Genomic DNA, 27,765 nt, shown 5'->3' with positions numbered 1-27,765 from the left:
GGTTCGGCGGTTCAGATCCCGGGTGCGCACACGGCACCGACTGGCATGCCATGCTGTGGTAGGTGTCCGACGTGTAAAGTAGAGGAAGGTGAGCATGGATGTTAGCTCACGGCCAGTCTTCCTCAGCAAAAAGTGGAGGATTGGCAGTAGTTAGCTCAGGGCTAATCTTCCTGAAAAAAACCCCAAACAAACTCCATGTAGGTATTCACAAATGACAGGTAAATTTACCTGTTTACACTTCCAACTTCAGTCTTGAGAACACTTCATCAAATTATAAAATTTTGAGTTAGAAAATGGATATGCAATTGATTTCACAATACTGCCACCCACTTGAGGCACCTCTCTACAATATCTGCCGGGGAGAACTGTGAAAATGTTTGCACTTGGGAAACAGTAATAAAACCAAAGAAATAGTGGTGCGTATTTACATTACCTAAAAGCGTCCATTCCCTGCAGAGACGCAGAGGCCCTGAGGAAACACAGAGGGGTCGTTTCCTTTACCCAAAGGGAAACCCAGGCTGAACGCCTCTAAGGCTTTGGACAGCTGTTAGGCGTGGAAACAAAGTGCAAACTGGAAGGAAAAGGGAAAAAAACAGTGACTCTCCGCCTGTTTTAATAAGTTACGCTGTTCCAAAGGAGTGCGCTTAGGAGAGCGGAAACCATGAAGTTCAAGGTACTTCCATTCCTCCGAAACGCCCTCCCAGAAATTTCTGCTCAGCGCCTCCTTTCGGTTAACCTAGTTCACTCGGGAAGCTTCTCCGTCTCCCTGGCAACCGAGCTGCCACCAATTGCAGCTAAGGACGGGTGGTCACGTGGCCTCTGCCGCTGCCCTAGCGGAAGCAACATGGCGGCTCCGGCGAGCCGTCGCTGCGAGGTTTGAATTACTCCGCTTGTAGCCGCTGCCTCCCTGATGATGGCGTCTCCGGTTTTGTGCGGCTCGCGTCAGAGCCCAGAGCGCTCTTCACAAGAAGATGAGGATTGTGATCCTGAAGATCGGGTCAGCGACTCGGGTTCTTACTCCTCTGCGAGTAGCGATTATGAGTAAGGTTCTCGAAGAGGGACAATTAAATCCATCTCTTCAATTCAGGGTGTACACGTGGGCTGGGGAGACTGCAAGAGTGTTGGCGTGGTTAGGGTTGACTGTTTGAGGTTCTATAAAAAGTGAGATTGATTTGCGCCACGTTTCGATTGTGTGATATCGTGAGACGAAATGACGGTGCCATTCTTTGCTACTGTAGGGTTTTTATTCTTCTCAGATGACGAAGCTCGCCTCTTTGTGGTGTGTTCTATAATATGCGAGGGTGTATCTGTTAGAGTTCCTCAAACTCTCTATTCTATCGCAGTGGTTTCTTGCTTCTCTCGTGTCATGATCTTTGTGATTTTAACCTCATTACTGTTAGGACACCCTACATGTTTTCTAAGTTAGCTGTTTAAATTATGTAGATTTTTTTCCCTGTTGTAAAAATGAAGAGATATATAAATCCACCGTTAGTCTCACCGTCGAGGATAGCCTCTCTTAGCATTTTTGGGTATTTCTGCTGTACTTTCCGCTACATCCTCATGGTTTTCCTGTTTCATATTTTATGTCATAATGTAATTTTTAAAATACAGAATATCTAAGTATTTTCCACTTTTGTATCCTTAATAATAATGAAAAAGTTTTGATTCACAGTACCCAATGCTACTTCGATTTTGAAGGAATTATCCCTTACTGCTATGATTTAAGAACTTTTTGGAAAAGTTAATTAGTGGTAGCTTGAAATGACTAACAGTGAAAAGGTTCAGGTGCCAAAACATCAACCAACCCCACAGTGGACTGCCATATATAGGCAGTTTTAGGGTGACATTTTATCTGTATTTAGGAATAACACAAGTAGTTAATGTGTATTTAGAACTAACAGTCACTTGGCAATTATTTTCACCTATAGATATGTAAAACATTTTTATCATCTTTAAAAGCATCAGGAAAAGCATCACTAATGGCTGCTTACTATAGGGGCTTAATGAGGACAGGTTATATTCTTGAAGACTTCAACAAATTTAAGAAATCTTAAAATATCAAATATTTATGTAATCTAGGTCATTTAAAAATAATTACAAAATTCATGGATATCAAGCAAGGCTGCTGGAAGGAAGTATGGATTCTGTGGAACCTTGTTTGGTTTTGCTGTGGAAGCCATTGATAGTGTGAGACTCAACTCTTGGTCTCTCTCCATCTTAGAATCACACACTTTCAGCCCAGAGAGAATCTGTAATTTGCCCATAGTCACAGCTGAGTGTTGTCAGTGTAGCTATTTAGACCTGATTTCACATGGGACGCCCTGATTTTGGTGCTGGGAAGTTCAACGAGCTAGCTGCAGACTCACCAATGCAAGAGGTGGCCTTCCCAGCTTGGACAGGACCAAAGGCATAGGGATATGATCCTAATCTTTCTCGTCAAAGCTAAGAGATATGAATTGCCTTTTGTCTTTCATCGCCTAAGTGAAGGTTATTAAGGAAGTTATGCTACTTATTGATTCTCATACAGTATCCTGAACTTTCAGGGTGCTGGGTAGTTAATTATATGCATATTCTTTCTGGGAATTGTCGTTGTTTCATACATGTTTTGTAACTGGAAATCAGTTTGAGCTGCATGTGATTATCAATACAGAATTATAAGTTTATCGTTTTTAAGATAAAATTACTTTAGCGTTCATTGCAGTGAAGCACATTTAATAGGTATATTTAACACTTATTATATAAGAGGAAAATTTTAGATTAGTGCAGTACATCTTAACCTGGCACGTTGGCAGGTCCCTGGGGAAGCTTCAGAAGTAAGACTGGTGAGTAGCTTGGGTTGAGGGAACCAATGACTAGTTTCAGTATTGAAATAACAGAAATCATACATTTATTTGCAGTAGTGCCACATTGCTTTGCTTTGGTTTGCAGCGCTCAACTCATTGAGCAGCTTTGGTTAGTTCATGTTGGCCAGAGTTATCAATTTTATGACTTAGGTTTTTGATTTTTTCAAAGTGAATCTTTTGTTGTTACTGTTTTAAAACCTTGACTGTTAGAAAAGAGATACTTTTAAGAGAGAATTTAGCTGTAAAAAGCTAAGAACTTCCACTGAAAGCATGACTGGAGAAGAAGGGAAATATATCCTTTAAATTTTTTTCTGGGATTTTTTAACAGCTTTATTGAAGTATAATTGACATAGAATGAACTGAATGTATTTAAATTGTGCACTTTGATAAGTTTTGACATGTATACATCTGTCAAGAGAATGAACATATCCATCTCGTCCAGAAGTCTCCCCATGTACCTCCCTAAGATTGTTCACGCCCCCCCTTTACTCCTTACAACCACTTATCTGCTTTCTGTCATTATAGATGAGTTTTATTCTCTAGAGTTTTGTAAAAATGGAATCATACAGTATGGACCCTCTTTTTTTGTATGGCGTCTTTATTCGGCATAATTATTTTGAGACTCATCCATGTTGTTGCCTGTATGTCATTCATTCTTTTTTATTTCTGAATAGGATTCCATTGTATGAATATACCAAGATTTATCTTTTTCTTGGGTTTTAATATGAGAACATACTACCTGAAGAATCAAAACATTGCATTCAGTCATGATGCCATTGTTAACATCCAATTTAGGATAATTCCCTTTTTCCTCTCCTGCTGTGAACCATGACTTTTATCCTTTTTTCTTTTTTGCTGAGAAAGATTCACCCTGAGCTAACATCCACTGCCAATCTTCCTCTTTTTGTATGTGAGCCACTGCCATAGCATGGCGACTGACAGATGAGTGGTGTAGGTCGACACCCGGGAACCAAACCCGGGCTGTCAAAGCAGAGTGTGTCAAACTTAACCACTAGGCCACCAGAGCTGGCCCTCATTTTACTTTTAATTTAATTTTTCTTTTATCAAATGATACAGATTAAAAAGTCAAATAGTATGTAACTAAGTTTATGATGAGAAATGGTAGTTCTCTGCTACCATCTTTGTCCACTTCCAGCTCAGCATATTTGAAGAGAACTCATTATCTTCCTTGGTCCTCCTCTGGTGTTGCCCATCTTATTTACTGATATCACTCTCTCTTTGCTCGTGTCTTCCTGTCTAGTAAGTGTCCAATCCTGGAGACTTCGTTTTCTGATATCCACCCCTCCTTCTTCACTTCTGCCTTCTCACAGGCACTGCCTTACCTAAAGGGCTTGCCTCTCCCATACACCAGTAAAGTAGCCTTCTAACTGGTCTAGAAGCCTCTAATTTCTCCCATTTCCAGTCTTTCTTCCATAGAGCTAACAGAGTTTGCTTTCTAAAGCACAGTTGTAAATCATTTTCCTTTTAGAGAACCTACTACAAGAAGATATAACTTGGCAGTTTGGATCAAAAATAGAATAAACACATGCATGAATATTACCAGTGAAGCTAACTAAAATGAAGCAGATATCCATGTGCTTAACTAGGTCTTCCTTATGATCAGGAAGAGATGGCTCAAATTAAAACCTAACAGCAATATGTCAGGCTTGATCGCTGATGATTGTATTGTTCAAATAATTCAACCACTTCAGTTACAATGGAATTTCTTTATAAGATTGCCTGAAATAACAGAGACTTTTGAAAATGAGACTAATTCTGATAGTATCAATACCACATTTTCAATGTCAATATAGTTTTTTCCACAGATGGTTATGGAGGCATCCTGGTGTAGTGTAATGAGTACTGGATTAAGAGTAGGGGTTGGACAACCTATGTTCTAGTCATCCCTGCCACTAACCGTGTGGCCTTAGATGTGTCACATAGCTTCTGTGAGCATCAGTTTTCACATGTGAAAATGAGAATGAAACTGCTCACTCAACTCTGAAGTTTGTTGACTGAATGTTTGCTTAAATCCTAGGAATGGGAACATCGTGACTAGTTGATGAGGTAGATGATGATGAGATATTGACAGGAAGACAGGAGATTGACGTTGGAGGCGACATGTATTTGATTTGGAGGAGGGTTAATCCAAACTGAATTTAATTTCCTCATTTTTTTCCCCCAGCTTTGTTGAAGCATAATTAACTTATAAAAATTGTATGTATTTAAGGCATATAATCTGATGATTTGATATATGCTTACATTAGTAGATTCTCTAAGAGGAATGCACATGCTGTTTTACAAGTCTATTTTGCTTGTCTGAAAGTGTTAACTTTTTTATTTCATCAAATTTTCCCTAGTCTTGAGGGATTCAAAATTAGAGGAATTTTTGGTTATAACTTATTGTTTTACAGGATGACTCTTATAATGGAGTTTTCTCATCCTTCTCAGAGGTTTCACAACTTGCTCCATCTTGAAGGGATGTATTCTAAGGGGCAGATGTGGCTAAAGAGAAAACTAAAGGCTGAGCCTGCAAACCTTCTTTCGACCTCTGGTGTCTAACTTAGACCTTCCATTTCCTGTTTGGAAATGAAATCTTGTGTAGATGACCTAGGAAAGTCATGCTTTTCTTTAACATGAAACTATCTTCCTGGTATTGAGAAACTTATGGGCCTTCATCTATTCTGACTTCTATTTTACAGTTTAAAACATTAGGATAATTGTATTAGGGCAGTGAAACTACTCTGTGTGGTACTATTATGATGGATGACACTTGTCATTATACATCTGTCCAAACCCGTAGAATGTACGACACCAAGAGTGAACTGTAATGTAATCTATGGATTTTGGGTGATTATGATGTGTCAGTACAAATTCATTGATTGTAACAAATGTATCGGTCTAGTGGGAGATATTGGTAATAGAGGAGGCTATGCATGTGGGGTGCAGGGAATATACGGGAAATCTCTGTACTTTCCACTCATTTCTGCTTTGAACCTAAAACTGCTCTAAAATAGTAAAGTCTACTAAATCATTTTTCCACTCTGCTCAAAAGGTTGGTGGCCTGCCAAATAAATTCTAGATTCCTTAGTATGATTTTAAAGTTCTTTTAGAGCTACCCGTAGCTTTTCTGATGTCATCTTAATGATCCTCCTCTTTTAAGCCACCAGTGTCCCTACTTGTCTAACCTGGGCTGCTATTTAAAAAATAGCATAGACTGAGTGACTTATAAACAACAGAAATTTTTCTGGAGATTGGAAGTCCAAGGTCAGGGTGCCAGCATGGTCGGGTTCTGGTAAGGACCCTCTTCCAGGTTGCAGACTGCTGACTTCTCATTGTATCCTTGCATGGCAGAGAAGAGGGAGGAGAAACAAGCTTTCTCCTGAATCTCATGAGGGCGCTAATCTCATTTGTGAAGGCTCCACCTTCATGATCTCATCTGATCCTAATTGCTTCCCAAAGGCCCCATCTCCTAATATATCACATTGGGTGGTAGGGTTTCAACATATAAATTTGGAGGGACACAACATTCAGTGCGTAACACTACTACACTGACATATCGACCTATTCTCATACCTACCATATACTTTCACACCTACATTTTTGCGTAGTTTGTTCTCTCTGCTTGAAACACCCTTTCTTTCTATCTCTACTTTTCAGAATCATTCAATGTCCCACTTAAGTGCCATCTTCTCCTAGAACCTTTGTTGGTCTGTCTGAGACTCCACCCTTCTGCAGCAGTTTTTATTCCTCACTTTTGGCACTTGTATTTCAGCAAGGTGATGAGCTCTCTGTCCATCTGACATCTGTAGAAGTACCATAAAGCCCTATCACAAAACGTTTTGCTGGTCTATGATTTTGATTCTGCCAGGGTTAGATTGTATCCCTAACTTAGTGATGTGCAGACATGGCCCATTTCGTGGAAGAGTTAGGGTTAGGGAATGTGGTCTGGGAATGGAGTCATTATTAGCATTGTTCCGATGGAGATGTGTTCCTCATGTAAAAATTTATTTCATGCAATGAATACACAATAGTTCACCAGCTGGTCCCTTCCTCTTCTCTGATGTGCTTTACATTTGTTCCAGTGGTGACAGGCTACAAAGAACATCAGCCTTATCCCAAGTTCCCTACCTCCTCAAGCTGCTATAAGATCTAGCATAGATTTTAACCATTAAAATCATGGTTTTCTCTTTTTCTGTGTGAGGAAGATTGGCCCTGAGCTAACGTCTATTGCCAAGCCTCCTCTTTTTGCTTGAGGAAGATTGGCACTGAGCTAACATCTGTGCCAATCTTCCTCTATCTTATGTGGATGCCACCACAGCATGGCTTGACAAGTGGTGGTCTGCGCCCAGGATCTGAACCTGCAAACCACCAACTGCCGAAGTGTAGCGTGCAAATTAGATATTGCTGGTAGACAGAGCAGAGAAAAGAAAATACAGGACAGCGTTAGGCAGACTGGTACTTTCTGAACGAGGGCCAGAAAGAATCCATATTAACTTGTCGTGGTGTTTTTATTGTGTATGGTTTTTCTCTGTTCCTAGAATTGTCCTGCTCTGCCTATTGGCACCATGTAACTACGTGTGTTGACCACTTTGGTAAAGCATATTGTGCTTTGCCCACTAAAAAGAAAAGCAAAGGCATAATGTAACAGGTTCAGAGTAGTCGCAAAAGTTTGTTTTCCTTAAGTAAATGTACCAGGAGGGCTGGCTATTTCCTAATTTTTTTCATGTCACGGTGGTTAAGGTAATCATGATACTGTTTCAGTTGATGAAAAATGCTGACATTAATGCAAATAAAGACCTGAGAGGTTTGATAACTTAGAAGAAAAAAAAAGATTTAGTATCAACATAGAATTCTTGAATACATCAGGAATTGAGAAACTTATTGGCGTTATCTGAAGTTCATTTTCTTTAACATATTTATGTTATGATATGTTATATGTAAGCGAACATGCTTATTTGAAAATTAGCAAGTCTTTCTTTGGGAAGAATGACTGTTCATGTTAACCACATCAGTTAGGGTCTTTAAAAACCAATTAAAGTGCCCTCAAACTTTGCAAGCAGAACGTACAGTTATTCCTGTTTAGAGCAAAGTAGAGTAAACAAAACAATCTCACTGAAAGGCGTTTACACAAGGACAGCTTTGCAGCTTGTACCATGGGATCTCAGAGAAGAGATGAAAAATATTTATATTAATACTGATTAACGTGACCCATGTCTTACAAAAATCTGAATGAAAACTGCTAGATTTAATTCCTTTTTTAAAAGAAACCTTATTTTTGAATAATAAGTTGCAAAGATAGTACACACAGTTGCCATATATCCTTCACCCAGTAGCCCCTGATGTTAACATCTTACTGTGGTACATTCGTCAGAACCAAGACATTAACATCGTCAGTACTGTTCACTAAACTCCAGACTTTACTTGGATTTCACCGTTCCTTTACTTATGCCCTTTTTCTGTTCCAGGACCGGATCCAGGATATCACATTGCATTTAGTCGTCAGGTCTTCTCAGTCTCCTCTGGTCTGTGACATTTCTCAGTCCTTCCTTGTTTCTCATAACCTCAGTCCCTTGGTTAAGGTAATTCTGCCAGGTTTCTTCACCGTGAAGTTACTGTTTTTCACTTTCCATACCCTGTTCTCTGGAAGCATGTCACTAAGTCCAGTCCACGCTCAAGGGGAGGAGAAGTTAAGCTACATCTCCTGGAGTGTGGAGTATCTACATATAATATAATTTCTTTAATTTTGTTATTAATGAATAATTGTAATGAAAGGTTGGGGTTTTGTTTTGTTTTGTTGTTGTTTTTAATACACCCTCTTCCTTCTGTAGAACTAGTTTGAGTGCGGTCTACAACTCTGTTAAACTTTCTAACACATTAATAAGCTATGTTCTTGATGCTTAGCTAAATAGGAATCAATCACTTGAGTAGGAGTAAGGAAACTTCTGGCGATACTGAACTGTGGGGACCTTAATGGCACCGTCTAGTTTTGTTTCTAATGTCACCAGCACTTAGCCTGGAACCTAGCAAGTAGAGGTCATTGGAGACATCTTCATTTATTTCCAGGGGTTGGAAAAGTGCAGAAGTGCAAGAGCTGTATCTAATAAAGGTGTAAGTTTCTCTACAGTTTCGACTCTGGGGCAAGAGGAAGGGAACTGACGTTTATTTGGCATTCACCATGCCAGGCACATTATTTTATTTGCTGTTGATAACAGCTTTGTGAGGTAGCTATAATCTGTTTTCTAGAAGAGGAAAACTGAAGCTTAGACAGGTAAAAATCTCAATGGAACAGAATTTGAACCGAGGTCTTTGTGACTTCTTGGTTCATTTTCTTTTCTCTTCCATGTCGCCTTCTTTTGCAGAGTCTCTTATGTTCATTTCCTATCTTTATTCCTGTCTTTCCTTTCTTTTAATTTCTTCCTCTTTTTAAAAAAAATTTCTTCTTTCCCTTAAAGTGAAGTGTTTTTTAAATCTAGGTTAAGAAAATGGGTCTCATTCATTGCTGGTAGAATTGGTAGAGTCTTTTGGGTGAAGATGCATATATACACATACATATAAGGATGGTAACTATCGTTGTCTATAGGGGTGAAAAAGTAGTGAACGCAGTTTATCAGTAGGTGAGTGACCAAATGAGCTATATATATATATATATATATATACACACACACACACACACACACACTGTGATTTTCCAAAACAGTGACAAAATAACCCTATGTATGTTTTTATATGATTATAAGAACATAGATTTTTAACATGATTTATGTCAGTGAAAGGTAGGAACAGAAGATGACATGTATGGTAGTTATGTTCCCATTTATGTAAAATGAATCTGTGTATATGTATACATAAAAGGATGCATAAAGTACAGTCACCAACTAGAAATCTAGTCAACATTAATTCCTTCCTCTCTCTCATCATCTCATCTAATCAATCTCAATATCCTGGTGATTTTCAAGCACCTCTCAAATGTTTTTCCTACTTTCCTTTCTTCTACCATTGCCTTACTTATCATCTTTGCCTTAACCACTGAAACAGCCCCCTAACTGGCCTCTTGTCTTGAGTCCTGTCCACTTCAAGTCCTTCTTCCATTTTCTTGTCAGAGTAGATCTATCCAAGAATATCTGACATGTAACCTAAACTCTTCATTGATGCCCCCTTACCTACACTACAAAATCCAAACTCTTTGCCATGGCCTAAAAGGCCTTGCAAAATTAAGACTTGACTATTTCAGTCATTTACCACCTCACGAAGTATGCTGTAGCAACAGCAGACTGGCTTTAGTTGTCGACATAGGTCGTGGAGACTGTCCCTCAGGCCTTTGCTTATGCTGCTACTTCTGTTTGGAATTCTCTTCTCTTTCTCTTCAGCTCCCCAGGCCCCCTCTCCAGCCACTTATTCTTTTAAAACTCGCTTCTGGGGTCTCCTCCACCAGAAAGCCTCCCTTGACCTCACCTTTACCCAGGCTAAGCTAGGTGACCTCTCTGGTGCTTACCATATGTATTGCCATGAATTCTTTCTCAGTTTCTCTTCCCCCCATTCCAAGGGATGGAACCGATGTTTTTATCATTGTAATTCTAGTACTTAGCACAGTACTTGGCACTGTTGATTTGCTCCCCAATGAATGGCCCCTCCATGGCCCCCAACATGAATGAATCTTTAAATCATAACCAAAAATTGGGTTTACCTTCAAATTTTAGAGAATGAGATGAACCATCTTTATATTTAGCAGAGGGCAAAAATGTTTCTTTGGAGTCTCATATCTCTAATAACACGCCAGATTAAAAGGGTGAGATTATAAAGCAAATAAATTTCATTCATTGTTTAAATTGATGCATATCTTTGTAAATAATGTGTATAATCATGGTGTTTACATTGTGCCATTTTAAATTATGGTGCATGTTGTTATGAAAATGAAGAAAGGAAGCCTCATTTAAAAGGGAGTCAGGAAGCCCTGAGGAGAGTATACTCATGCAAGTACCCCTCCACAAAGGAGGACATCTTTTCACCTGGGAACTTCATCTTCTGGTTTTAAGTAAAAGAAGGAAGACCCCTCCCCGCCCAGCAGCAGCGCACTGATCGCCGCTTGCAGCCCTTGGGAAATCACCGCAGCCTCACACTCTTGTTCTTCTCCAATAAACTTTTTTCCAAAACAACTCTCTGCAGTTTCCTCCTAAAACCCAATAACAGCTGACCTTCTCTTTGTCTCTTCCGACTGGCCTATGATTCACCATAGCTTGCTTGCCCTAAGTTGCAATTCCTCCGCTATTCCTGAATAACCTCAATTTTGCTTTTATAATTTGTCAATTATTTTTTTTAAGGTTGTCATTACCTAAATTTTTTATGGTGGCGACACAGTTGTTTAGACTCTCCACAGTAGAACTGCAGGGTTCTTGAATACTGATTTCTGTGAGTACAGGTAGTTCTGGTTGAAACAAGTGGTATATTATTAATAACCTGCTGTAAGTGGTGCTCAGTGCCTAAAATGATGCCACCCACTGGGAGCCAACAAGTGCCAAAGAAATAATAGTTTTGATATTTGGGGCTAGTTATGCCTTTCTTTTTAAACCATTTATATGTATTTGAAAATTCTGTATTAATTATCAACCACAGACCAGGGTGTTGATTAGTTTCAGAGTTCAGTAATAGAATAGTGCATTTTTTGGATTAATTTTCACAGAATTTAGATAGAAACATTTGACTTTTAAGTTTAAAGAACCAGGGTTGCTAATGAACACTGCAGAAAACAGAAATGTCTTCTATCTGATTGAATGATTAGAACACAAATTATACCCTTTCATGCCAGGATATTACAGCTCATGTTTCTGAAAAGACTCTCTCCAAATGTTAGTTTTTCCACTGTAACCAGTTTTGCTTTAAATAATAGCAGTTTGAAAGGTAAACTGTTCATAACATTAAACAGGGTAGAGCTTGTGATTACATTTGTTACCTTAAGATGAGTATTTTTGTTTTTAAGGCTGTTTCAATCATTTTAATAGCAATGATTTTGTTTTTTTCAATGGCCTACTTCCCAGTTAAAAGTTTTTTTACAATCACATGGTGAATTATGTAATATGTGGTTTACTTTTCCTACTACAATTATTCATAAAAAGGAGTATTACGGAAATTATAGGCTGTAGAAGTGATCATTATTAACTGTGGTTATAAACTGATTGTTTTCAGCAAAGATTTTAGTTCATGCCAAGGTGAATGTTTCTCTTTTGAAAATTTGTTATATAAACTAAGTCTATTAATGCTAGTAGGCTTTAGCTTTCGTTTTAACATGACAGCCATGTTGAATAATTTCTATGCAAATAGGATGTTTTTATGTACAGTTTCCAAATAGCTTACATCTGTGGATATAATGCATAATCGGCTACTAATGTGAATTATTGTCCAGTGAAAAGTCTGAAGTGAACAATAATTACATGGGGCTAAATTAAATGAAAAAAAAAATTAGATTCTAGAGCAGGGCCATCTTTTGTTTTATTTATTTTCTTTTCTATCTCTAGCTTTCTTGATTCCTTCTCCTCCGAGTTCTTCAAGGCTCTACAAAAAGCATCCTACAGGAAATGATGCTTACAATAAATTAGAAGCAGCAAGGAGACTCTGAAATAATCAGAGAACTTTCACCCGCTCCCACCTCCCTGAACCCCAGCCCCCACCCTCACTCCGCTGCCAGAAAGACATAACTGTTTTTCTTATGTTTGGCTGCTATTCAGACTCTTTTCTCTTTTTCATAGTGACCTCGAGCCTGAATGGCTGGACAGTGTGCAGAAAAATGGAGAGCTGTTTTACCTCGAATTGAGTGAGGATGAAGAAGAGAGCCTCCTTCCTGAGACGCCTACTGTGAACCACGTCAGGTTCAGTGAAAATGAGATTATTATTGAAGAGGATGACTACAAAGAAGGAAGAAAGTATGAACCCAAACTCAAGCGGTTTACCAAAATTTTAAAAAGTAAAAGACTTTTACCCAAGCGCTACAATAAAAAAAATAGCAGCAACAGTGGCCCAGTGCCCATTCTAAAGCATCAGTCCAATCAGAAAACAGGAGTCATCGTCCAACAGCGGTACAAAGACATAAATGTTTATGTAAACCCCAAAAAGCCAACTGTCACCAAAGCTAAAGAGCAGCTCAAGCTTTTGGAGGTACTGGTTGGGATTATCCATCAGACCAAGTGGAGCTGGAGAAGAAGTGGAAGACAGGGCGGTGGAGAGAGGCTCGTGGTCCACGGCCTGCTGCCGGGAGGGTCTGCTATGAAGAGTGGTCAGATACTCATTGGTAAGTACTACCGGCTAACGTCAGTCCTTGTTGGTGGAGATAGCGTGATTGAGGATGCCTTGTCAGAGACGTGATGAAAACAGAGTTATAGCCAGAGTCTCAAGAGATTAAGGACTTCTTGGTGATATTTGGAACAGTAGTGAAATTGTTAAGGATGGTTTCCTGCAAGGCACAGTATTCTTAAAATAAGCTCTTTGGTGCATTGAATATGTGTCTGCCTTGTTTAGGCCAGGGAGTAGCTTAACTAATTTTCGAGTTTTGAATTATATAATTTTATTTCATCTTGGTTATATTTGCTGACAAGAAAAAGAACTGAGTTGATTATACAGTGATAATTTAGGTTTGAAGGACCTATATCCAATAACATAATACAAAAATATGTAATTTATGAATAAAAATACTTTTAAATTGTATGTTTGCACTTGAGTACACTAAGTTCTTGGAGTGGTTTTAAACTGTTTCATTTGGCATATTTAGCAGCAGTGGTGTTACACATAAATTTCCTTTCAAGGGTGCTTGTCATAAAATATCCTACCAATTTTGAGGGAAAAAATAAATCCACAAGTTATTCTGAATATATGTATTTTGTCTTGCTGATACATTTTAATCAAACATGTTGGATGTAATGCTTGAATTAGTAGCAACTTCATTAGTTAAACATGTTAGTCCAATGTGAGAATATATTATTAATGAAGCTTAAAAGTTATTAGTAATTCTAAAAGCTGACAGTTTAGGAGATTAGATAAAGGAAGTTTTATAGATACTTTAGAAACTTAAAAATATTTCTTACTTTAAATCTGAATCCCATTTGTTCATTGATTCAACAAATAATTTTTTTGAGCATCTGCCACGTGCCAGGAATACAAAGATTAATGATCCAATTACTCCTCTTAAGGAGCTCATACTATAGTGGAAGAGGTGGGTCAGAAATAGGCAGACAGCTTCACACGGTGTGATAAGTGCCATGATAGGGGTTTGCAAGGAGGAATCAAGTAGGAAGAGCATCTGTGCAAAGTGTGTGTTCCAAATGGTTGCAACAAGATCTCCACATTCTCTTCTTACAATGTAATGTTGATACTCCCACCATGGAGAGTTGTGGTCTTTGTGTCCCGGCTCCCCCTTCTTTGAATCTGAGTGGGCTGTGACTACAGCTTAACTGGTACTGTGTGACTTAAGAGGTGGGATCATAAAAGATGATGCAGCTTCTGCCTGGTACTCTTGGAACCCAGTGGCCGTTCTGTGAGGAAGGCCAGGCCACATGAAGAGGCCATGAGAAGTGGTCTGGCAGGTGGCCCCAGACACCCTCCAGCATCAGCCACCAGACGTGAGTGAAGAGGCCTTCCAGATAACTCCAGCCCCAGCCACCATCTGGCTGCAGCTACATGAGGAACCCCAAGTGAGAACCTTGGCTGAGCCCAGTCAACCCCAGAGCTGGGAGAGATAATAAATGATTGTTGGTTTTTTAAGCTACTGAGTTGTTTGGGTGATTCGTTTATGTAGCTACAGATAGCTGGAACAGAAGCTAATGCATATTTATAGTCTCTCAGGTCCTCAGCTTTCTTTTTTGTGAAATGACAGGAGTGGACTAAAATATCTCAAAGGTTTGTTCTTTTATTTCTGTCAAAGGAAGCCAGAATTCCTCCCTGATCATTGCCCACCACCATAACTTTAGGATCCCAGTGATGGGAAACTCCAGCTAATGCATCCTCTTTATAGTTACCTGGGGCCTCTGCTTAGAATGCGTTATAGACAAACCTCTAAAATCCTTTTTAGCTTTTTCTCTTGAAACCTAGTGAAAAGGTGGTAATGGCCAATGAGCCTCTTATTCCATATTTCCTTTCCCGGTTCCTCACTCCATTCTGCTGAACTTTCTAGGAATGCTGCTTACCTCTAGGCTTGATCTTTGTGCACGATGTGTATGGGAGGAAAGAGAATAAACAATAGAGAGGAAGAGACTACCGTAGTGGTCCTACTGTTTATCTTTAAAATAATTTAAAGATATACCAGATGCTAGTAGTCTACTTTTTGACCCGAGTGTGGTAACATGGGTGTGTTCACTTTATGATAATTCATTGCATTGGAGCCCTACCATTTGTGCACTTTTATGCGTGTGTTAAATAGCAATAAAAAGTTAGAAAAATCAGGCTTATGATTTCGATTTTATAATGAAAAAGTTTATAATTTACTAATAAGTAAAAAAAAGGATTTGTCAGAATAAAATGATTGTTTCATCCTTGGTGCATAGCAAAATGCTTGTTTCGTAATAAGCCCTCAAAAAACATTTATTGAATAAATGTATAAACCATGTAAAAAGATTATGTACAGGGAAAACAATTAGAGGTAAATTTTAAAAAGAGAAGTAAATATAAATACAGCAAAATGCTAATAGTGTTGGGTTAGTGTGGAGACATGAGTGATTGTTTTCTCTACTTTTTCTAATTTTGTATTTTATGATTATATTCTGTATTTTTTAAATTATGTACTTTGAGAGTAAAGAGTGGACTATTTTAATGTCATAGTGGGTTTGCTAAGCCCTCGGGGTGCTTCTGTGATGGAAGTTTATCACTTGTTTCTTTCATAGTTGGTTTCACACCGCAGTCTGTGGTTGAACTGTGAGGCAGCCCCGTAGGAAGGAGGATCGTGAAAACTTTGTCTTGGTGATGCATGCCATTTGCTAGGGGTGACTTCTGCCATTGTTTAGCTGGAGAATGACCCTTCTTTGACTAACGTGCCTTGGCCAGCACAGTAAGCCTGGTGACACTTTTCCTTCTTTCTTTCCAAGACAGCAGAATTCTATTCTATTCTGATTCTTCTTTGCTGGAGTCGTGGGGGTTTTGCTGCCCTTTTTGCTGCCATTTTTGCTGTTCCTGCTGCTAAGGACTTGCATCTTTATTTTGTATATTTCTGTTTCTGAGTTTTTCCTAAAGCTTGAGAGTCAGCTCATAGCTCCTTGACTACCTGCAGTCGGCCCCCATCCTCAGACCAGAGCAAATGAAAGTCCTCCTTTTATCTCCATCTTAAAAAACTGCATATCACCTGGGTGATTTTATTTCAAGATTACTTATTTTTGGTCATTTTAACTGTTTGTTTTTTTAAGTATTGGAAAGGACAGGGTTAGAGAAATCACACATTAATGTTCTAGTCATGTATATCCCTGTGGACCGTTTCCGCTGAAGAATAAAACAGTTTTTATTTCAAGCTCTTTTTGTAGAACTTCTAATGTTTTCACCTGTGATCGCTAAATTGATTTGTTTTCTACACACTCGTGGTAAGTTTCTCTCTAAATTTTTTGAAGTTTTTTTTTTTGTCTACCTTTAAAAGTCTTTTTAATTGAGTCTTTTTAATAACATGCACAAATCTTAAGTTTACATTCAAAGAATTTTGACATATGTATATACCTGTGTAACTACCACCCAAGTAACAATATAGAACATTTCTGGTACCCAGAAGGCTCTTCCTCTCAGTCAATTTTCTCTCCCAAAGTTAATCTTCTAAAAGACACACATTTCCTACCAACAGAGTTGATTTTGCCTTTTCTTGAACTTCATATAAATGGAAGTATATGCTGTTTATTCTCCTGTGTCTATTTTCTTTAGCTTATAATCTTTGAGAAATATCCATGTTGTGACTATGTAGAATTCTAAAGTATGAATATATACTATTTATTTTTCCATTCTGCTGTTGATTGACATTTTGGTTGTTTCCAGTTAAAATATTTGCAGTACTTTCTTAAAAAGATAGATTGGTTTTTATGAACACCTAAGCTGTGGTTTTGTTCTCTAATATTCTTCATGTTGTTATTTAGTATGCGTTTTTATTTTCACCTTCTGTAATACTTGTAGCATTTCAGTTTTCTTCATGAAAGTAACTCTGCTGTCTGTCTCTCTTCTCTCCCATCATCTCTTTCCCACATTTTTAGCTGCAGTACTTGACCCAGTAGTAAAGCAAAGAAAGTAAAGCAGGGAGTTCATTGGAAGGAGAATTTTAGGGTGTTTTGGCCTTTCTGGAGAGATTCTGATGCAGTTACTTCCTTCTACAGATAACCACCAAGAGGATTACATGATTTACCCCACAGACAGCCAGTGAGTGATAAAACTGAGACCCATGCTTGTGATTTCCATTCAGAGAGCTTTCTCACTTGCTGGGATGCTCATTTGAATGGGTTGGGGAAAGTGCCAAAGGATTTCTCTTTGAAGCAAAAACAAAAGAAATTATTTAATCCTTTCAAAATGTAATTTGGAAATAACTATTAAGCTACAACAGTGTACCGTTTAACCCAGTTAATCCATTTTGAGACGTTTATCCTAAAGAAAGAATCTAAAACAAATCTGCATACCACAGCCAGCAGCTCACATCAGGCCCACCACGTGTTTTTGTATAGTCTGCAAACAGAATGTCTTTTACCTTTTTCAGTGGTAAAAAAAAAAATCAAAAGAATAATATTTTATGACATATGGGAATGATACGAAATTCAAGTATATCGGTGTCCATAAATAAAATTTTATTGGAACACAGCCACATGGATTTGTTTATTGTCTATTGCTGCTTTCCAGCTACAGAGGCAGAGTTGAACAGTTGTGACAGAGACCATATGGCCCGCAGAGCCTAAAATATTTACTTATCTGACCCTTTACAGAAAAAGCTTGCTGACCCCAGATGTAAAAGGAGGAAAAACTGCATGAAATTGTTTAGTGAAACATTTTTTAGTAATAATAAAAAATAAAAAGCATGAAAGTGTCAAACAAGGGTATGGGTATTCGAATTATGATTTAACAAATTTATGTTACTCAACTATTAAAATTATAATTCTAAAAATTATGTAGCAGCATGAAAATTCTTATTATTTGAGAGGTTTAAAAGGATAAAATCCTTGATACCTCCTTTGTGTGAACATAGGTAAAGACGAGAAATTATTTGCAGAAATTTCATGGGTATAGTGTTGGGGTCATAGATAATTTTTCCAACATTCCATAGTAGTATTTTCTATTTTAATGAGAAATAAAAACCTCGCGCTAGTGTCTCATCCAGCATCATCAGGGAATGTGGTATTTTACTTCATCAAGTATTCTGTATGATAGTTATAATACATGAGCTACCATTATTCAGGGACTTCTAGAATGGCAGGTTGGGAGGGACCTGAATTTTCTCTAGTTCAGTGCCTGCGTATTATAGATGAGGGATTGATATTGAAGCTCAAAAAAAAAAACCCCAGTAAAATTCATTCTCTGAAAACTTAGGAATTTATCAGTAAATGCATTGAGAGTCATTGCATTAACTTGAATGTATAAAATGGGAGTATGGTGACTGTGTTTCTAAAACCAAATTCTCTCCTCCCAAAGTCAAATTGGGCTTAATTTAAATGATCAATTTAAGTTCAGTCTGATCCCACCTGGCTGTCCCATTCATATTCCCCAGTCCTTCTCTGTGTAAACAGCCCCTGCTAACAAGACTGATTAATTTTTTTCCCCAGTGACCTCCAAGTGTACCTCGTATATCCATCTCTGTTCTTTGGTTTTCACGGTCCCTGACTCTTTGTTTGGTGCTTAGCCAAGATTGCTTTGTATTGTTAGGTGAGCGTATTCATTTTCTCTTGCTGCTGTGACAAAATTACCTCAAACGTAAAGGTTTAAAACAACACAAATTTGTCATCTTGTAGTTCTGAAAGTCAGAAGTCTAACATGTTTCTTCCTGCCCTAAAATCACTGTCCACAGGGCTGCATTCCTTATGGAGGCTCCAGGGGAAAATACCTTTCCTTGGCCAGCTTCTCCAGGCTGCCTGCTTTCCTTGCCTCGCTTGTCCTTTCTTCCATCTTCAAAGCCAGCAGCGTAGCATCTTCAAGTCTCTCTCTGACTGACCCTCCTGCCTCCCTCCTATAAAGACCCTTGTGATTACTTTGGGCTCGTTTGGATAATCTCCCAACCTCAAAATCCTTAATTCTATCTGCAAAGTCCCTTTTGCCATGTAAGGTGACATGTACACAGATTTCAGAGATGAGGATGTGAACGTCTTTGGAGGACAGTTATTCTGCCAACCACTGTGGGGGGTTTTTTGGATGAAATAGGAGTTTCGATTTTTTTTTCTCTTTCAATAGTAATAGTGTATGTTTATTGTGGACAGTTTAGAAAATGTAGTTAAGCAGAAAAAAGAAAAAGCCCACATACCTAAAGGCAGCATTTTGATATGTATCCTTTCTTCTTGCATTTATGTGTAATAATTTTGTTTCAAAGTAATTTCTTAAACTGCATATTCATTTTGTATACGGTATAAGTACAGCAGTAAACAGCCTTTTGTGTATATATTTTCATAGCCCTTGGTGCCTTAGATAGTAGCCCTTTAGTTTACGTTTGTTGTTTGATATTAAGTAGATGCTGAGAAATTGATGTTTTATCAAGTAACTAACTTTTTTACATTGAGAAATTGATAAACTGATCTCACCTCTCTGTGTTTTGATTCTTGAAGGTATCTCTTGATAGAATTTCCCACTTATTTCTGCCCATCAGTAATCCCCAGACCATTTCTTATTTAACGATTCAAACCACTTCATGCAGTTCCTTGCCTTTCAGCCTTTGAAATGGGACAGTGCATACTAATGACTCCCATTGAGAAAGCTGAGAAAGATCATTCCTGGAGTGCAGGCTGCCCACTGCGCTGATGTGATGTCCAGGAAGCCGACCATCTCTGAGTCACTTCACAGAGGTGTTCAGAAAAACGTGAGGAAAAGAAATATCTGGGAGAATGAGAAATGGATGTAACACTTCTTTGATAGAAAGAGAAAATTTTCTACTAAACATTTAAAAATATTATGAATACTACTGCACTTGCTCTAAAATTTATTTTCGTATCTTTTATGATGATACATGTCTCCTACTTTTAGAGGTTTGTTGCACATGGTGCTCTCAGGTGGTACTCCGTGAGACACTCGGCCACAGAACTGTAGTCATGTGTTGCTTAACAATGAGGATGTGTTCTGAGAAACATGTCATTAGGCAATTTCATCCTTGTGCTAACATCATAGAGTGTACTTGCACAAACCTAGATAGTACAGCCTGCTATACAACTAGGCAGTACGGGAATAATCTTATGGGACCACTGTCATATATCTAGGTCCATCCTTGACCGAAATGTCATTATTTGGCACATGACTGTTTAGGTGTCCTGAGGATAGCATAATCTATTGGCTACACAAACAATGGATAGAATGGTCCAGAAGTGGTTTTGTTTTACATTAATACTCATATATTGTGTTCATTCTTCCTTTACTTTTCCTTTTTAAATCCCTACAGCTATAAATAATTTGGTACAGTACACTTGCTTAATCTCTTATTTAAAAAGAATTAATAGGATATGGTGCTTTTTTTTTCCATATTGAACTAAAGTTGGAAGTTTACTTCAGCTTTCAAGTTCTTCTTTTTAAGAAAAGTTACCAGGGGCTGGCCCAATGGCACAGCAGTTAAGTGCACACATTCTGCTTCAGCGGCCCGGGGTTCGCCAGTTTGGATCCTGGGTGCGGACATGGCACCGCTTGGCACACCATGCTGTGGTAGGTGTCCCACATATAAAGTAGAGGAAGATGGGCACGGATGTTAGCTCAGGGCTAGTCTTCCTCAGCAAAAAGAGGAGGATTGGCAGCAGATGTTAGCTCAGGGCTAATCTTCTTCAAAAAAAATTTAATGAATGAATGAATGAATGAATTTGTTTAAAAAGCATTAGAAAAAAGAAAAGAAAAGTTACCAGGTTGCTCAAAGTGCTGCAGTCGTTGACCATCATAATGACTCGGTGGCGACATGGCCACACCTGCAGAACTCTCAACTAAATAGCATCTCTTGAGCATCTGAACCTAGTACAGGCCATTGTAAACCTTCATGGGGATGGCCTAAGAAACTCTTCCTGTTCACTCTGCGCTTAACCCATTCTCCATCTGAAAGAATATCAAGGAGGACAAGGAAGGAAGGGAGAGAGGGAGGAGAGGAATAGCGCTAACTAAGGTAACAGCATTTTGACCTGTTCCCCAACCCTCATTCCCACAGGGCAACATGAGGAGGGCCAGGTGACAACTAAACACATAGTAGGTTGCATTAAAGGAGAGGAACTTTGAGTTTAGGGAACATGAATCTTTTATAAATAACAATTATTAATAAGATATAGAGGGAGACACTATGTTCATTATACTGTACATTAAACAAACTTGACCTTTGCTCTGGAGGAAGACACTATCTCTATTGTCCTAGGCTGTTTACTATACAAACATCCTTTGTATAATCCAGAATAAGACTTTCTGGATTATACAGATAATCCAGAATAAAGACTTTCAGTGCTTTGGTTTGCAAGATATACAAAAACGTGAGAGACTGATGGAGAATTGTCTACCAACATCATTTTATCTATGTACATGTTTATTATTCAACTTCTCCAAAGATGATTAAGCTCCATGTGAGTAGAGATTTTTATTTTGTTCAAGTCTTGATCTGCAGTGCCTAGAACAGTGCCTGGCATACAGTAGGTGCTCAATAAATATTTGTTGGGTGAATTAATGAATAGATGAATATGAATTATTTGATCAATTTCCTAGTGATATATTTAGGAATGATGAGAAAAAAATAACCTTGGTAGGTATATAGTTCTATTAATATAGCTCACTGATATTTTGATATTATCTTTATGTTGTAAAAGTAAATTTCCATTTTAACGCTGATCTTTATTTTATCAAAGCCACCAAATTTGATAAGTGTACCTATTTAAAAAAAAAGCATGGAGGGAATTTTTATCAAAATATACTATGTATTTTGATATGGTGGAGCCTGTGAAACAAAGAGCTGTGTGTAGACACAGATCAATAGTAACAGTGAAGACCAAAGCATATTGAGATATGATGCATCACATGGATTTAGTGAAAATTGCAGCTAAATCTTTTTTGCTGTGGATCCAAGTAGTTAGTCACTTTTGTTAAGCACAGTAGTTGGTTTATGCTACAAATTTTCCATTTGTTCTTTGGGTTTATATAATTCTCCAGTTGTATCAAAAATGAGAATATCCACTCTTTAAACATTCATAGGTTGCATTTAGTTGTGGTGCAATGTTGGGCTATATTATAGTTTAAGAAAGAGTGGAGTGGGAGATTAGCTCTGCCACTAATGAGCTTTGTGACCTTGGACAAGTCCCTGATTGTCTGTAGCACCTTTTCCATTGTACTTTGAAGAGTTCCGAATAGATGCTTTTTAATGTTTCAATTCTAGATCTTTTTGGTTTTGGGATATTCACGCAAATATCTTTTATTGTTATTCTGTTTTCAGGTGATGTCCTTGTTGCTGTGAACGATGTTGACGTGACCTCTGAGAACATAGAGAGAGTTCTGTCTTGCATCCCTGGACCTATGCAGGTATGAACGTTCTTTTTCTGGGTTTTATGACGAATTGTATTATTTTTTTAAGATTCTGAGTGAGTCATACTTAACGCACTTGGGTATTTAAAAAATTTTAGATCTTGTTAACATTTTTAACTTTTGGAGATTGTTCTAAAAAGAGAGAGAAGTATCTACAAGTAAAACTCATCCTAAGTAAAGCAGGAACATGAACAATAATGAAAACATATAATGACCAACTTGCCCTTATAACTACTGTATGTGCTGATGAAAATCCAGTTCCTGGAAAAGTCATTTTAAACAGTCATGGAAGTTTCTGTTCTCTGACTTATTAAAATCATTACTGCCATAAAGTTTTTTTTAAAGTAGTTTTGTTGATTTTAAAAATAATTATACTGTTTTCTTGATTTTTCTGTTAGCTGGTCTAGCCTTATTCCTGAGCTTTTGGTTAGCTACTTAATGAATTATTTTTCATTCTTTGCGGGTAAAAATAAATCTCTTTCATAAAAAGTTACTTTGAAACTTTTGACGTTTTATTGACATTGACATTTTATATCAGAGATGACATTTTTAGGTCGTTAGATGTATTTTAGAAGTGCTATACCTCCTATTTATGAACGTTCCACTCTTGTTAGCATTTGAATTTGGCTTTGTCTGTTTTGAGGCAGAGGGAGGATGACACGCTTTAGAGAGATGAGAGATTCCATCAGGCAGTGAGAGGATGAAGCAGTTTTTGGATTGATCAGAAGAACAGAATCCCTGACAAATCAGAATCTTACCTGCATCTGATCGGAGATTCTGAAGTAATAGGACCCATGATGAAATTCCTTGTTTTCTAAGAAATAGGATTTCCGTTATGCTCACTGCCTTCCCTTAAAACACACACACACACACACACACACACGCTCTGTAAATTTAGCTATCTTTGGAAATGTTAAGTGAAAGTGCTGAAATAACTATGGTAGCCAGTGACCAGCAATTCCTGGGAATGGATAGAGATAGAGATGGAGATGGAGTGGTGTTCAAAATATTAACAATGAGGCAGACCCCAGGCATAGTGCTGGAATAGAGTGTGTGTTATCCGCTTCAGTTGCTAGATGTAGGGAGGTCCTGGGTTGGTCCAAGGTACTGGGGCACCTCAGGGGGCTCAGATAGCAGCTACTTACCAATCAGTAACAGAGAATTACAGTATTTTAACAAGCGAAAAGGTTCACCCAAGTAAACTGGTTGCTTGTCAGCCCTGATCGAGGGCTCATCCTTCCTTGCCTATGTCGGTTGCAGGTGTTCTGCCAGTATTGCCAGAGTTCAACCACATCTCCTCTGCCTTCAACAAAAGAAAAATTTTATTTACAGTGGAGTCACATTATACTTATGTTTAATTAACATTTGCAAATTCAGCTGTGCACACTCCGCAGGCAAAAAAGGAAGAGAAATAGTGATTTAAATATTTTGGACCAATTTGCTCACTATTTGCATGTCCTTTTTAAGCATGAAATGAGTTGTGTATCTGCTGTTTCCACAGTTTGCCTTTATAGCATGAGCATCTTGCTGCGTTAATGAGGTTCTGTGTTTAAACATATATGTTTTATATAACGTGGCTTTTAAGTGCCAATACATACGTCTTTTGCCAAAATGAGGAAACAGCAGTTTGTTTTAAAGATGGAAGAAAAACTGACTGTTATTAGTCAGATTTATCATATTGAGAGAACATGTTGTACTCCAGCATGGCCTTCCATTCCTGATGTAATTTCAAGGAGATTTTGACTATATACAATTTGAGAATATAATCCCTTCATAAAACATACATTATTAAAATCTTTTTATTATTTAAGAAAATTAACTTTTTTCCCTTATTGTGAAAGTGATACATGTTCATTGTAGAAATTTTGGAACATACGAAAAAGGGGACAGAATCTCTTAAGACTCCACCACCTGAAGATATTTATTGTTAGCATTTGGAATATTTCCTTGTGGTTTTCCCCCCGTGTGTAAACATGTATGCATTTGTTTGTTTTACTAGCAGAATTGGTATCATAGCTGTGTCTTATTCAAAAGCAAGCACCGGCATGTATGGTAACATATCTTAATAATGATTTAGAAAATAGCTACAATTCCTTTAACTGGAAATCATGTTTGATTAGTAAACCACAATTTTCTTACATCATTAGTGTGGAAAGGTGGGATAAACTGTAAATTTTTCACCACCAGTAGAACTGGGAAGAGAACTAGTGTTTGTGTGTACCAGGTAGTATGTTGATGCTTTGCTAATCCCAGTTCCTTTAATAATTTCATTTGTTCTTCATATCAGTCCATTAGACTCCAAGAATTTGCATTCCTATTTTATACATGAAGGAAAAAAATCTGGGAGATTTAATGATTTGTCCAAGGATGCAGAATTAATAACTCAGTGAACTGGAACTGATCATTCCTGGGCATGATGCTTCCGCTTCTCACACAATCTTGGTGGATCTTTGTTCTTTCTGGGCCAGAGCTAACTGAGGCGGATTTGTCCCAGAAAAAGTCTTTTCACCTGGTCTGTGTCTGTGGCATTTGAAACAGTCATTCAAACAATAAGAGAAGAGGACTGCTGATTTATAAAGAATACCGTAGGAGACTTTTTCATGTTTAAATCTGGAAATATCTAGCAGTAACATTTTAAACTTATTCTCAGAGTATAAAAATGGTCTGAAAGTTTCATGTCATCCAGCAGAAGATGGCCTCGGAGAGAGTATAATGAGGTAGAAAGGTCTCTGAGGAGACAGAGGTCTCATCTCCATTTAAAGCTCACCCTGAGCAAGTTTCTAAATTCTTCTGGGTTTCAGTGTCCTCATCTATAATCTGAGGGGATTTGAGGGAATAAATCTCTAAGCCCAATTCCAACTCTACAGTTCTCTATTTGATTTTTAGATAAGTTCCATTATAGATAAATTTAGAATACCAGAATGCAATCCAGAGGTGAAGCCTTGTGCTAGATGAGGTACAAAAGCCCAAATCATTTCTTTTAAAGCCAGGTTTTAACATTCTGCAAAACAGTTGACTTAGATTCTTTGAAAATGTTAATATCATGAAAGAAAAAAGACTGGAGAGCTGTGCTAGACCAGGCCCGACTAAGGTAACCTACCGCTGAACACAGTAGCTAATCTTTTTTTTTTTTTTAAAGATTTTATTTTTTTCCTTTTTCTCCCCAAAGACCCCCAGTACATTGTTGTATATTCTTCATTGTGGGTCCTTCTAGTTGTGGCATGTGGGACGCTGCCTCAGCGTGGCCCGACGAGCAATGCCATGTCCGCGCCAGGATTCGAACCACCGAAACACTGGGCCCCCTGCAGCGGAGCGCGCGAACTTAACCACTCGGCCACGGGGCCAGCCCCAGTAGCTAATCTTTAATTGATCCTAGATTGCAGTGGGGAACAGCTATTTCAGGACAATAGCGAAATTTGGATCTGGGCTTTATTAGATGATAGTATTATATTTAATATTAAAATGCCTAAGTATGATAATTATATTGTGATTGTGTAGGAGGACGCCCTTACCCTTAGGAGATATATGCTGAAGTACTAGCGATGAAGCGTTAAAATGTCTGCAAATAATTCCCAAGTAATTCAGCCAAAAATATTTTTAAGTCCATAGACAGAGAAGGTGAGAATGGAAGGAGAGGGGCATAAGACAGGGGAGGGAGGGAGGAAGCATATGTGGCAAAATGTTAACAATTGGTGAAACTGGGTGAGGAAAATACAAGTGATTATTGTACCATTCTTGCAACTTTTCTGTAGGTTTGAAATTTTTAAAATAAGAAGTTGCGAGTTTAAAAAAAAGAGGTTTTAGAAATTTAAAATGACAGGAGCAAGGGTGCAGGTACTCTTCTAACGACTGACTTCTGTGATCTTGATCTGTTGCCACAGCTCTATGCATTCATTTATCAGCAAGCACATAATTGTGTGCATAGTTCACCATCACTTCTCCTGGCTTGATCAGGGAGCTTGGGTTTACTTTGCAGTTGACTAGGATTGATTGCATTAAGCACTGGGCGGTAACTGGTTTCCTGAAGCTTCGGAGGAAGCCGTCTCTTTTTCTAGTTCAGCCTGCAGAACATTTGTCTTGAACTCTTACCTGTCAAGTACTCCTTAGGCTTAAGAAAGGGGGAAAGGCTTCTCAGAGGAGGTGATACTTGAGTGAAATGTTTTAACTTTTGTTTCCTTGTTACTCAAAAGTGATACTCATATATATTGGGGGAAGATTAGGAATTAGACTGGCAAAATTTTAAAAAAGTATTTGTGAGTCTTCTATTCTCAGAACCCAGAAGTAACCATCTATGTCAATATTTAAAAGTGGAGGACAGATGTGATCAGATTTGCATTTTAGAAATATATCACTCTAGATGGGACTGGAGCTTGGGGAACCAAGTGGTCAGCTTTATGGTAACCTAGAAGAGGGGTGATAAAGGCCTGGACAAAGGCATTGGCTGTGGGTGTGCAGGAGAAGGAGCAGGTTAGAATTAAGGTGTGTAGGAAGCGAAGAGGACAGTACTTCCTGCAGGAGAGAGAGGAGTCCAAGATGGCATCTTGAAGAATTATTATTCATCTTGAACAGTTCAGTGAGATTGCCCAAAAGAGAAGAGGACCAAGGAGAGAGAATTTGCTGAGCCAAGCAGACTCCATTCCTTCAGAATTTTGACTAAGGAATATTCAAAGCATCTGCCAGCCGAAGGAGAAAGGATCAGACACGCAGAGTAGAAAAGATGCAAGAGAGACAGAGCAGACTGTGAGGCAGAGGTGAGAGACTGGTCAGCCTCTGGAGCTGCTTCAGATTCTGACAGCCTCCCGGGGCGTCCCACTGTGTGAAGAGGATGGCATGGTAATAATGGGGGAGGGAGAGAATTTGTTTGGGTGGCAGAGGCTGAAGAGACATTGTTTGTTAAATGGGATGAAGTGAAAATAGAAGTAGAGAGAGGGAGTAATTAAAGCAACAAGAGGGGACGGCTGGGTGGCACAGTGGTTAAGTGCACACGTTCCACTTCAGCAGCCTAGAGTTCGCCAGTTTGGATCCCTGGTGCGGACATGGCACCGCTTGGCAAGCCATGCTGTGGTAGGCATCCCACATATAAAGTAGAGGAAGATGGGCATGGATGTTAGCTCAGGGCCAGTCTTCCTCAGCAAAAAAGAGGAGAATTGGCAGCAGTTGTTAGCTCAGGGCTAATCTTTCTCAAAAAAAAAAAAGCAACAAGATTTTGGAAGTGACTAGTTAATAGCATGCGTTTCCTCGGACCTGAGGAAAAGCATAT

At 38.4% G+C, this 27,765-nt stretch overlaps 1 protein-coding gene across 6 annotated transcripts in view; it reads left to right on the top strand.

Annotated features, from left to right (window-relative positions):
- The first annotated feature begins 781 nt into the window (after positions 1-781).
- Positions 782-27,765, top strand: part of INTU (inturned planar cell polarity protein) — a 72,021-nt gene continuing 45,037 nt past the window's right edge. For 3 of the 6 annotated variants that reach the window (XM_070259411.1, XM_023636585.2, XM_023636584.2), the window contains exons 1-3: positions 803-1,041; positions 12,587-13,125; positions 22,417-22,502. In XM_070259411.1, coding sequence (XP_070115512.1) covers positions 911-1,041; positions 12,587-13,125; positions 22,417-22,502 — 756 coding nt within the window. In that variant the 5' untranslated portion in view covers positions 803-910. Of the gene's footprint in view, positions 1,042-12,586; positions 13,126-22,416; positions 22,503-27,765 lie in introns of all 6 variants that reach the window. The other 3 variants (XM_001501769.5, XM_070259413.1, XM_023636586.2) reach the window with 3 other exon arrangements.

Source organism: Equus caballus, chromosome 2, assembly GCF_041296265.1.
Source record: "Equus caballus isolate H_3958 breed thoroughbred chromosome 2, TB-T2T, whole genome shotgun sequence".
In the NCBI taxonomy this organism is placed as follows: domain Eukaryota; kingdom Metazoa; phylum Chordata; class Mammalia; order Perissodactyla; family Equidae; genus Equus; species Equus caballus.
This window is presented reverse-complemented; position numbering and strand designations above follow the sequence as displayed.